The 13067-nt window shown below is 42.2% G+C and overlaps 1 protein-coding gene across 5 annotated transcripts in view; it reads right to left on the bottom strand.

The window, feature by feature from the left end:
* The window catches only part of Anks1a (ankyrin repeat and sterile alpha motif domain containing 1A), a 164292-nt gene that overhangs the window by 76128 nt on the left and 75097 nt on the right, over positions 1-13067 (bottom strand). For all 5 annotated transcript variants that reach the window (XM_042683852.1, XM_042683850.1, XM_042683853.1 and 2 more), the window contains 3 exons: positions 11663-11859; positions 9141-9233; positions 3481-3601 (listed from right to left, as the gene is read on the bottom strand). In XM_042683852.1, coding sequence (XP_042539786.1) covers positions 3481-3601; positions 9141-9233; positions 11663-11859 — 411 coding nt within the window. The remainder of the gene's footprint in view (positions 1-3480; positions 3602-9140; positions 9234-11662; positions 11860-13067) is intronic.

The following is a 13067-nucleotide window of genomic DNA, read 5'->3' on the forward strand; positions in this document are numbered from 1 at the left end:
AGAGGGCTTGCCTTGTATGCCTGAGGCCCTGGGTTCGATTCCTCAGCACCACATAAGCAGAAAAAAAAAGCCGGAAATGGTGCTGTGGCTCAAGTGGTAGAGCGCTGGCCTTGAGCTGAAAGAGCTGAGGGACAGTGCCCAGGCCCAGCGTTCAGGCCCCACAACTGGACCCCCCCCCAAAAAAAAATAATAAAAATAAAAATATATACTAAGCCGGGCACCAGTGGCTCATGCCTATAATCCTAGCTACTCAGGAGACTGAGATCTGAGGGTTGCTGTTCGAATCCAACCTGGACAGAAAAGTCCCCATGAGACTTTTATTTTCTATAAACTACTCAAAAAAAGCCAGAAGTGGTGCTGTGGCTCAAGTGATAGAGCACTAGCCTTGAGCACAAAGAGCTCAGTGACAGCACCCAGGCCCTGAGCTCAAGCCCCGAGCTCAAGCCCCAAGACCAGCAAAAAGAAAAAAAATTATTTTTTTCTATTTATATACATTTAATATATACATATGTTAATGTAATTTTGTATGTATATATAATATATACAAAATAAATATGTATGTATTTATACTATACATATATTCATAGGTTGAGATTTAACTGGGCAAAAAGTTAGTAAGATCCATTTCAACTAATAAGCTTTGTGCCTTTCATGCCAGCTACACAGGAGGCATAAATAGGAGGGTCATAGTCCAGCCAGCCCAGGCATAATACTAAAAGGCCCTTTCTGAAAAGTAACTAAAATAAACAGGGCTTGGGGCTTAAGTGGTAGAGTGCCTATTTAACAAGCATGAAGCCCTAAGTTCAAATCCTAGTACTCAAAAATATGGAGAGGGGGGTATAAATTGAACTTCTTTTGAACTTAAGAATTTCACTCTTGGGGCTGGGAAGGTGGCTCAGTGGTAGAGCGCTCGCCTTGTATGCCTGAGGCCCTGGGTTCGATTCCTCAGCACCACATAAGCAAAAAGAAAAAAAAAAGCTGGAAGTGGAGCTATGGCTCAAGTGGTAGAGCGCTAGCCTTGAGCTGAAGAGCTGAGGGACAGCGCCCAGGCCCAGAGTTCAGGCCCCACGACCGGACCCCCCCAAAAAAAAATAAAAATAAAAAAAAAAAAGAATTTCGCTCTTAATATAAAGACAAAGTCACAGACAGAGAGAAAAAAATACATCTGATAAAGACTTTATGTCCAAAGTATATAGAGAACTCACAAGTCAGTAATAAGAAATCTAGTTTTAAAAATGAGCATAAGGTCTCAACAGATATTTCATCAGATGGTAAACAATCATATAAACAGATGCTCAACTATAGAAATAGAAATTTAACCCCTCAGAAGATATCACAACATACCTACTAGCAGAGCTAAAATTTTTAAAAATCTAATGATGTTAGGCACTAAGAAGGATACCCTGAGCAAGAGTTCTTATGTCCTGCAGCTGGGGATGCAGAATGGTGCAACTACTCTGGGAAATGCTTGGGCAATTTCCTTACATAACCTCAGAGATGTCCTAGAACCCAGCAATCCTACTGCAATGTGTTTATCCAAGTGAAAAGAGAACATATTCAACACAGAAATCTGTGTATGTATAGTAGCTCTATTTATAATTGTCAAAAACTATACATGACCCAATGTCCCTTGAATAGAACTCACAATGAAAAGGAACAAATCACTGGTATCTGCAACAACATGGGCAAATCTTGTAAGCGTTATGCTAAGAGCACATGCTGAATTGAGTCCATTTTTACAACATTCTGAGAAGGATAAAATCATTGGGACACATCGGGACAGTAGTTGCCAGGGCTAAGGAGTGAGGAGTGAGGGATTTCTTATAGAGACATGGGAAGATTTTTTTCATATGATCAAACAGCTCTGTATTTTGATTGTGGTGGCAATTACACAACTTTGTCAAAATTTATAGGACTGCGTGCGTACACATACACACACACACACAAACAACTGTTATTGTATCTAAATTGTAACTATTTTAAAAGCTCTAAATGAAAACTGTAAGATACAAAACAAAACTTACTATGCAAATAATCACAACTCCCTTGTATAACTAACTGATGTTAATAAAAAATGTAGAGGGGGCTAGGGGTTTAGCCCAGGAGAAGGGCGCCCACCTGGCGTGCGCAAGGCCCTGGGTTCGGTTCTCAGCCCTGGAAAAAAAAAATGTAGAAAGAAGGAAAAATGACTACAAAGTTTCTATATGTCAGAAGTGGTAGTGCATGTTTGTAACCCCAGCACTCAGGAGAGTAAAGTAGGAGGATCAAGAGTCCAAAGCCACACCAGATGCTGGTAGTTCACAACTATAATCCTAACTACTCAGGAGGCTGAGATCTGAGGATCACTGTTCAAAGCCAGCCTAGGCAGGAAAATCCATGAGACTCATCTCTAATTAATTGGCAAAAGGTTGGATATGGAGCTTTGGCTCAAGCAGTAGAACACTGGTTTTGAATGAGTAAGATAAGGGACAGTGCTCAAGGGACAGTGTTCAAGCCCCAGTACTGGCATGTACATGTACACCCCCACACACACACATACACACACATGCAGGCACACACATGCAGGCACACACACACAGAATTTAAAGTCTGTATCAAAAAAACCTAAACAAATAAAATTAAAGACATGATAAATGATAAGAAAATAAGATCTACAATGCCATGCCCATACCACACGCACATCTTCTTAGGCACCTGCATCCTCTGAAAGGTCTAGCGAAGGCATTTCAAAGGAAGCCATCTCATGCCCAGTCTTCCAGAAGCCATGGGCTGTCTCAGGACTGAAAGAGGCCTTACTCATGTGCCATAAAGCATCGAGTACCTGCAAGCCACAGAAGCTGGGACAGACCACAGGGCGTCCCTCACACTACAGTGGAAAACCGCACTGCCATTCCTCCTTAGAGAACCACTGTTAGCCCAGTGCTGCAGCAGCACACTCTCACCTTGGTCCCACTGCACTTCTGCGACAGGCTGGACCCGGTCCTGCCGCATTCCCGCCCTCACCAAGGAAACTGAATTTTGCAGAGCCAATGAAAGTAGGCCAAGGCAACAAGCACTCTAGTTACCGGACAGCAGCCAACCATAGGCCCTTTGCTAGGAGTGTCCCATTCCGAGGTCAGGACTCAAAGGCAGAGTCTGTGCCATCAGCCCAAACCCAAAGGGACTGACTTGTTGGGCTTGTTTTATGCCGACCAGCTGAGGTATTCATGACTGAGCCTCAGTGTGTGCTGCCCTCATCCCACAGCTGTCACTCAGGCTGACCCAATCTTTTCCTCACTGTGTGTGGGAGAGGGTGGCAGCTGCCTCCAACCTGGGACAGGTATGAAAAATAAAAGACCATGTTGCCAAACCTGCTGCTAAATTCAGCTGCCTGAACCTAAGCAACACCAAAGAACATTACTGTCCCCTTCCACCCAAGAGTACACACTTTTCAAATCTTTCTGGAGTTGTTTCTGCCGTGGGGAGTGAGGTGGGGAGTACCTTTCATTCTTTCATCCACTGATGCTGGTTTCTTCGTCTCCGCTGTTAAAAGCAGCTCATAAGGGTGTTCATCTTCTTCCCTGGCCGCACTCCCCTGAATTCTGGGTCTCATGGCCAGGACCTATGAGAGAGAAATACCCAGTATTCCCTGAGTACCCAGACAGGTGGTGTTGAACAAAGTTAAGATTGTCACCTCCTCTGCCTCTAAGGGGAAGAGAAGGTGGTAATTCAAGTGTCACAGGGAACTGCATCTGCTATCATTTGCCACCCAAAGATTCAGTGCTGGAAATTTGGTTCCCATAGTGGAGGTGATGAAGAACAGAAATATCTTTGGGAAATGGGGTATAGTGGGAGGTTCGGCTGTGGGAGCATTCACGATTGGATCTACTCATGGATGGATTAAGACTGCTTCTCTGGAGTTCTAGGTCTTGTGGAACTGGATTAGTACCAACAGAGTTAAGTTGTTATAACCAAGCCTGGCACCTCCCCAACTCTTGCTTCTGAATGCTCCCACCATGGCATGTATCCACCATGGTGAGGGGCAGCCAGAAGACCCTCAGTAGAAGCTAACCAGATGGAGCTGCTTGATCTTGGGTTTTCCAAAAACTGTGAGATAAGCAAACCTTTTTCTTCATGAAGTACTCAGCCTTAGGTCAAATCTCAGTGGTTTGATTGGAATGCTCCTCTTTCCCTACCTCATTTTATCCTTGAAAGAACAACACATAAAATCTATGACCCTTCCCCTCCCCTTGCCTTTCCCTCTCCATGGTGTTTTGCACAATCTCTTTCCTGAGAATAACACTTCCCAAGTGGCTGTTAGGAACACAATATCATGTTTCTTTTCCAACAGGCACACATACTATTCAAAGGCTGGTAACCTTTCCATCTTTCCAAGATGGAAGCAAAATAACTTCTGACTGATCCTTAATATCTACCAATTAGAAACAAAATGATCTGTAAGTCTATCTTGTTGTGAGCCTCTCTTCATGGGTCTGGGGAAAGGCTAGGGAAGGGATGAAGGGGAGGGAAGAATTTCCCTAAAGCTGGCTTCCTATCACATAGGTAACAAAATCTTAAATTACATCCTCGAATCTCTGTTCTCAAGAGTCAAGCAGCTAAGAGGTAAGAATTTTATGGCAAGATTCTGTCTACTGAGAAGGCCATGATTCAAGCAGCCAAGCATCTCCAGTGGAAGAACACTTGCAGCTGTGAAGCTGAGGGTCTGGTGATCACCACTAGGCATGGCTCCAGAATAGCTGAGATTTCCTCCTGAAAACAAGCCAGAGAAACCTCGATGAAGTACTATAACCATACTGGGAGGATGGAGGTTCTTGCTCTAGAGGACAGTTCTGCTTATTTGTCCTAAGATGCCATTGTGTTTCTCAGGCAAATTAATAATCATATACAATAGCTCTTAGAATAGCAACCAAAGCGCAAAAATCTCTTGTTGAACAGTATGGCTAAGACAAGTAATTTATTACAAACCAGGTGGGAGGGAAGAGGATTCCATTTGCACCTAACAAGTAATGAGGCCTTACAAATGTGACTTTTCCATACACAGAGAAACCTCCCAATCTGAGCATCCCACAGCTTAGTGGAAACCTATGAAACCTATCAGATTTGTGATGCATCAGGATCTTGCCTCCATAAGGCACAGCTCGCTATGTCACAGCCTAATGAGATGACAAGGACTCTCCTAGCCTCAGACTAAATGAGAGGCCACAGCTCCTGTTTGTTAACAAGGCTGCCACTCTAAAGTCAGAATGATGGGCTCTTTCAAAAGTCTGCTAAGCACAGTGGGACCCTCCACTTAACTGCAAGCACCTGGAAGCTAAAAGCTGGTTCACTACAATGAGCCATTTGCCTTTATTACTATTCCTAGCCTTTCATAGGAATACAAGTACAGGAACAAAGAGGAGCCATTAAGAAGTTCACACTGTGTCAACTTAATACCACAGGCTTTACAGACAGGAATTTGTGTTGTGTAGGCTTATTCCACCATAGCCAAGACTTAGGCTGGGCCCTGGAAATCTGATTCCTTGCATGTTATGTCTTAGCAAGAGCCCTCATAAAGCCTCAGGCTGCTTCTGTAAGAGGTAACTGACAGTGTGACCTATATCTTTTCTTCTCAAGCAGGACAGGACAGAGGATTTCCAGCTGGACAATGAAGCCCATGGGCCTGCATTCACTGTGTACCTGGCTCTGTGCTGGACAACGGCACCAAAACCATCAAAGCAGCTAGAAGGGACCTTAAACCTCCAGCCCTATTGTTCGCAGATAACACACTAAGTCCCAACTTACAGTGAGTTCAAGGCAGAGCCATGGTCAGAAAATACAGTTCCCTGGGTTCTGAACTATATTGCTTTTCTCCATTTTAGAACATTTTTCCTCCTCCAGCTGACAGCCCCTTCACTCCTACCAGACAATAAAGAAGGGTGCTCTTTTCCTCTTGGGGCTGGCCTCTACCAGCAAAGGGATAAAAAAAAAATCCCACAATGAAACAATAAACTACTTTTCTGCAAACCATCCTGGCTCTCACCAAAGAAGCTATGTCAGTGAATATGGCAACAACTGATTTTCAACAGAAAGGATTGTGCTCTTTACTAAATTACTCCTTAATCTCCTTTTCCCTTTCCTCCAGGCCTGGCAATAAATCAAAGCTGGAAAGAAATACATTTTCTGCCATGTAGAAAGCAATGGAAAAAAAAAAAAAAAGGTATGAGCAGCCACCATCTACCTAATTGTGCCCAATGGAATGTCCAGTTGGAGTGTGGGCGGCCTTCTGGAAGATACCATAGCAGCTGCAACCCCCACAGAAACTTAGCACAAAGACCAGTCATCCCAGGCAGCTGACAGCCCCTTCCTGGGGGCAAAAAACATTTCAACCACGTTTGTGTTATGGGTGTGGGGGTGTATATGAGGGTTTGTGTGCATGTGTGTGTGTACACACACTCTCTCACACACACACACACACACACACACACACACACACACACACACACACACACACACACACACACACGCTCTTTGACAGGTACTGTTAAAACCAGACACAGATGGATTTTAGCTTCCTTAAAGGCTTCTATGAGTTATCTCACAATGACAAGTGCCTCGGGAATTTAACATTCAGGGCATAAAACACTGGGGCAGATGACTGCCAAATACAAAACCAAAGTTGGAGCTAAGGATCTGGCTTAGTAACAAAGCACATGCCCAGCATTCATGAGGCCTTGGGTACAAACCCAGCACCACACGAATAAACAAACAATAATAATAATACGCAACAAAAAATCCTAAAGTTTCATGTAACAGAATCTCTTAGGACATGAAGTTTTGAGGGGAGGGGTTGTGTGTGATTTTTTTTTTGGGGGGAGGGGGTGCCAAACTCAGATCCTGAGCACTGTCCCTTAATTCCCTCCCACAGGGTTAACACTTTACCATTTGAGTCAAAGCTCCACTTTTAACCTTTGTGGAGGTTAATCAGAGCTCAGTCTCACAAACTTTTCTGCCCAGGTTGCCCTCAAAACTGCAATCCTCAGATCTCATCTCCTAAGTAGCTGGGATTACAGTTTTAAAACTCAGGGCTATAAGAAGTAAAGACAGTTAAGACTACAGAGCAAAAATAAATGAATAAATAAATCCCACTTTTGAAGAAGTCTTACTCATTCAGACCATGATAGAGACATAAAACATACCTGGATCATTTTAAACTATTAACTCGGGCTATAGGCTCTCCGTAGCCTGTTCCTATAGTCAGTAAGTAAGCAAACTCAGGGTTCTCTCGGTCTTCCAAATACCAACTGTGCTGGTCTATTCAGCTGGCTGTTAGCTATGCTGGCTATTCAGAAGCATGTTCTAGAAGAGAAATCTCACACTGATTCTCCTACTGAAAAGAAGACAGTGATCCCCTCATACCCTGTCACCTCTTGAAGGATGCTTTAGAAAGTCTTAGGAGAATAAAAGTCCTGGTAACCTAGTATTTCTTTGGGAGTCTTGCCCCTATCCTTAATTTTCATTGAGGTCTCTGTCCCAAAGGTGGTACCAGACATTTATGGAGACCTACCGAAGATACTCTATACTCTCAGGATTCTCCCTGTAAAAAAGGAAGCCATGAAACAGACCTCTGCATACACAAAAACACTGCATGTCCTTGAGCAACTAACAATGTACTATTACCCAGAGGTAGTAATAAGAGGGTGCAATTCTAAAGACCCTTAGTTGACATACTAATAAGTATTTTTCAAGTAAGGGAGAGAAAAATAAGGAGAAAATTTGAACCTAACAGAATTCCTCCTCTACCTTTAATACTGATTTTAATGGTTTTGTTTTTATTTTTTTTAATTGTTGCTATTGTTGTTCCAGCTGTACTGGGGTTTGAACTTAGGTTTTTGGGCTTCCTAGGCAAGTACCACTTAAGTCACACCTCCAGCTTTAAACTTATACAGTATTTTGAATACTCAATAAATGTATTCTCTGGATGGTAGGAAATGTCTAAAGAAACATGTTGAACCATGTCCTGCATCTTGTATATACATTTTTCTAATTTGAGGAGAGGAAGGGAAATAACAAAATGCTGAAATAAGGATACAGGATGACCCATTGTAACAATGAGATGTACAAGACACTATGTTGAAAATGAACTTTACAACATTGCTGGAGGGGAGGGGGGGAGGGATAATCTGGGGAGGTGGGGAAGAAATGGATGGTAGGGGAAAAACAAAGGAGGGAATAATAATGCTCAATAGGAAATGGATTCATTACCTTGTTCATGTAACTATAACCCCTCTGTAAAGTATCTTTACAATAAAAATATGTATTTATAAAAAAGAAACATTGAAAATGAAACATCAAAGAAAACATAATTTTCTTCATATATGTAAGTTAAAGACTGAGTTATTTGCCCCATAATATTTCTTTATTAAAACCATTTTTATGGGGTTGGAGGTATAACTACGTTGTAAAGCACCAGTGAATGAGCTGAAAGCAAGGCTTAGATACCAAGTTTGATTTCCAGTCTCAAACAACCAAAAACAGTTCTTTTAACTTATCTGACTAGTCTTTTCAAATAGCCTTTGATTTCCCTGCCTGCCCCTCCTACACAACTCCTATTTTTTTTTCTAATTGGGTTGTCATGACTTAATTCATGTTTTGACTAGCAGAATCTTCAAGTGAAATGAACATGTAGAATGCAAAAACAAAAGTGGTGTTAGGATTGAACTACCAAGGCTTGCTCATGTGGCATAGTCTAGATGGTAGTTTGAGTAGGGACACTACCTTTTGTACCAAAAAACAGTACAGGCATAGAAGAGAATGGTTAAACTGTTCGAATCATACTTTCCATGTAGTATGCCGGATCTATATACTTGGCCTATTGGTGGGAGAAGTACATTAAAATTCTTTTCATACTTTTGACTGAGTTTGAAAGGTCTTGATCCAATTTACTGATCTATACAATACAAACTTAGTGAGCAAAAGGTTGATGAGAAAATGGGCTGTAGATATAGCTCAGTGGTAGAGTGGTTGCCTGGTACATAAAGCCTTGAGTTCAACAGTAAAGAAGACAAAATAATGAGAAAGCAAAAGCCTTCTTTAAGCACACATGGATTCACTTTCTAACAAACTCCTATGTCAGAGACGGGAATAAACCCTCAACTTTCTACCTCAGAAGCTGTCGAGGGAAAATACTTCTTATTGAGATGGTCTTCTTCTTCTTCGTCAGGTGGTGGCTTGGCTGGTGGCGGTGGACGTTCCCTCTGTAGAAAAGAAAAAAAAAGGGCTGGGAAGGTGGCTCAGTGGTAGAGCGCTTGCCTTGCATGCATGAGGCCCTGGGTTCGATTCCTCAGCACCACATAAGCAAAAAAGAAAAAAACCGGAAGTGGTGCTGTGGCTCAAGTGGTAGAGCGCTAGCCTTGAGCTGAAGAGCTGAGGGACAGAGTTCAGGCCCCATGACTAGACCAAAAAAAAAAAAATTCACCATCTCTCTCTTTTTTTTTTTTCAAGTATCTAACTTTTTTTATTTGTCCTTATTTTAGCCCTTTGAAATGGAAAGGAATAATGCAAAGAACTCCCTCTAGAGCAGGGGTAGGGCTGTCTGGCCTGGGGCACCTAAGGTGCGTGAAAGCATTTGAAACATCACAGGACAGGCACATTTTGTCAGCTGCTTGTGGCCCCAGTGCCTGTACCGATGATTACACATGGTCTGTAGATGATGTTATAAATATCCAAATGTCCCTTGGCAGGAAAAAAAAGTTCCCCATATCTACTCAAGAGACTAAAATTAAAGTTTAGTTTCTCAACAGAGTATAATCCTGTGCACACATGCACAGTCTATTAGCATATTCTACAGATTTTAGTGATAGAAGCAAAGACCATAAAGAACTTCTCTCATATCCTAGACCACAAGGAGAAACACTAACACTGAAAACTTGTAACTGCTTTGTTAGAAAATGTCTTTCCTATTACTGGTATATAAAACTTCAGTTAAGACTCAATTTTCACTATACTCTAAAAAGAAAGAACTCCAGATGAAAAGTGAAATAGTTCTAAAGCCAAGGCTATTAAGTAAGCAATGAGAAAAGTGATCTAAGAGAAAACACAAATTCTTGTTCAAACTTCAATGTTATGGCCATCAGTCTATCCCTACCTTTAGCAAAAGCTCAAACGAACTCTTAGCCAGATGAGATAGTCAGGCTATAGTCCCAGTTATGTGGGAAGCTGAGCCAGGAGAATCATTTGAGCCCAAAAGTTCAAGGCCAGCCTATGCTATATAGTGAAACGCTATCTCAAAACAAAAACATCAGTTTCTATTTAGCCAACCAGGGGAGGCTGGGTTCTAGGGCAGGATGAAACAAAAGAGATGTGTGCCTGTGAATCAATCATGGGAACTGCATTACTCAGCTACTGCAAATAGTCCTGGGCTGCTTCTTACAAGGGCTCCAGCTCCCCCTAATGGTCATCACCTGTAATGAGCCTCCACACCTGGATTTAATTAATGTATTTGTGCCTAGAACCAAAGAAGTAAAAACAACTAGCTCAGTCTACAGAAGCACAATGCTAGTGGTGTTCAGGGCATGCACCTATTTCCTCCACTTCCAAGTTCTGTCTCAGTCCTCGATAAGACTGATAAGCCACAAGACTGAAAGGCTTACCAAGATCTACATTGAAATGCCATGAGACTACTTCAGAACAGAGTAAGAATACCCCAAAACCCAACATTCCAAGAAATATCAGGCTACTCCAAATGCACAATGGGAAAGACCAAGGATTATCTAGTAGCCAAAAAAGTATCAAAATGACCCTATGTTAGACTTGACTAAAAGGGAAGGCCAACTTCTACAACAGGAAGAAAAAAGATCTCAAGAGGTAGCACTGGAATCCTGTTGGAGCAACGGGCAGTTGAGCCAATGGGCAATGCCTAAAACCTCAGTTATGATGCCTGGAAATGTAGAAGAAGGACTAGAGGGACAGAGATTCAGGCCTTGGCTCACAGTATAACTCTAGGAGAAAAGGGAAGAATCAAGGGTGTTGAGAATCAAGTACAAAACTAGAAGTGAAAGCAACAAGAAAAGAAGATGGAACTTAAGAATAGAGGATATGAGAGGATAGGATGAGGGCTGATCACATCTTATAATTTCAAGGCTGAGGCTGTTATAATTAGATAAAACAGAACTAATAAATAACAAACTAATAAATCTAATGTCTAAAACATAAATGGAAGTCTGATTAAGCCTTGCCATACCCCTGACTACAGAATCTGCTCAAATCCACATGGATAATTTCTCCAGGGAAATGGAAGGTGAGCATGCGCTCAGAGCAGACAAGAACTCACAGTTCTTTAGTTCACATCAGTTCATTTCTGCTCCTTAGAGAGGAGACCATATACAGCAAACATCCCAAAGGTAGAAGCAACACTAAAGCTAAACAGGAATGCTTTTAATTTGCCTTAGGTTAGTTAAGAAATGGAAAGACACAACTGTTTCTACTGAAATTAGAAAAATCAAATTCTAGTTCAATGTGATCTATATAGTTTTTCCATACTGAGCAAGAGTGACATGGCAGAGCCTAGTAGAAAGCCAAACACATGGACTCCAGGTGTCTGAAATGCCAGCAGATACCACATTTCCCACATTTCTTTCCAGTGCCCCACAGAGCTCTCAGACAGGTTCAACTCCTAGCCACATACAGGCCTCATCCCAGCAGTCCTGGCTCCTGCAGCCTCAGCCTCCTTATTCACGGAGTCTCGGTCAGATGATCGCCCGCTGGCTGTGCTGTCTAAGGAATGGCAGGAGACAGCATTGTACAGGGTCTCATAGGGACCCTCTTCTTCAGCATTTGTGTCAAAATCAATGATCAGCTCAGTCACTGCCTTCTCCACATCACCTGAAGAGGAGGTTGGAAGGCAGAGTCAATAAAAAGGGGTGCCATCACGCCTTCTAACCACTGCACCAACCCAAAGCCTCTTTAGCAATCTGAACTTGACAAACACTAAGAGCAGAAAAACGATTACTTAGTTCTAGCAACAAGAATACATAAAAACATACATATACAGGGCTGCTTTTTATACCCTCACATCTAAACTGGTTTTTCTCTAATTCAACATGAAGGGATACAGCTCACTAGTAAACCTCTTGCTTAGCATATATGCAGACCTGGGTTTAATCCCCCATATCAGAAAAAAATAAGCAAAACAAACTAAAAACAACCTCCACCTGAAATCTATCATGGATTCCTCTCAAGACCTTTACAAAATTCCAAATAAACATAGCCCATAAAATGTAGTGAAGTATAAGTGGAAAACGTGAGTAATTATTTACATTCTTTACGCAGTCTCCATGTGCTCAGGCAAAATAGAGGAGAGCAAAGCCTCTTTGAGAGGAGGCACTATGTAGCTGACTCACTTGCTAGGCCAATACCAACCTCAGAACATCTCTGGTGGCTTGTAAATAGTCAAAACTACAAATGTAAACCCCTTGAAAGCTAGGAGTTCAGTGAATGGTTAATCCACTATTAGAAAACTACGAGGTCAAGGATGAGGAAGACCAGGAATCCACAGCACAGGTCAGAGACTATTAACCATCTACTTCTGCTTTCCTCTGGAAGGTTCCTTTCCCTTTTCCATTTCTTTTTTTGGGTCCGGTCGTGGGGCCTGAACTCTGGGCCTGGGCGCTGTCCCTCAGCTATTCAGCTCAAGGCTAGCACTCTACCATTTGAGCCACAGCACCACTTCTGGCTTTTTTCTTTTTGCTTATGTGGTGCTGAGGAATCGAACCCAGGGCCTCAGGCATGCAAGGCAAGCCCTCTACCACTGAGCCACCTTCCCAGCCCATTCCTTTTCCATTTCTAACTTTGTTCAGTTTCTCTAGCCTTCTTTTATGATTTTTCATGTAGGGGACGATGTCATTTTTGCTTTGTTTTGTCTTTGTCACTCATCACAAGACCCAAAATGATGGTCAGTAAATCTGAAAAGGGAATCTGGCTGATGATGCAACCAGACTACATTAGTTAGCCAAATGATCTACTACCAAAATCAGCTATTTGCACATCTACCAATAGTATACACTGTTGGTCAACTATACACAATGTATAAT

This window comes from Dipodomys spectabilis, unplaced genomic scaffold (assembly GCF_019054845.1).
Source record: "Dipodomys spectabilis isolate Male_0828 unplaced genomic scaffold, ASM1905484v1 ptg000085l, whole genome shotgun sequence".
NCBI classification, from domain to species: domain Eukaryota; kingdom Metazoa; phylum Chordata; class Mammalia; order Rodentia; family Heteromyidae; genus Dipodomys; species Dipodomys spectabilis.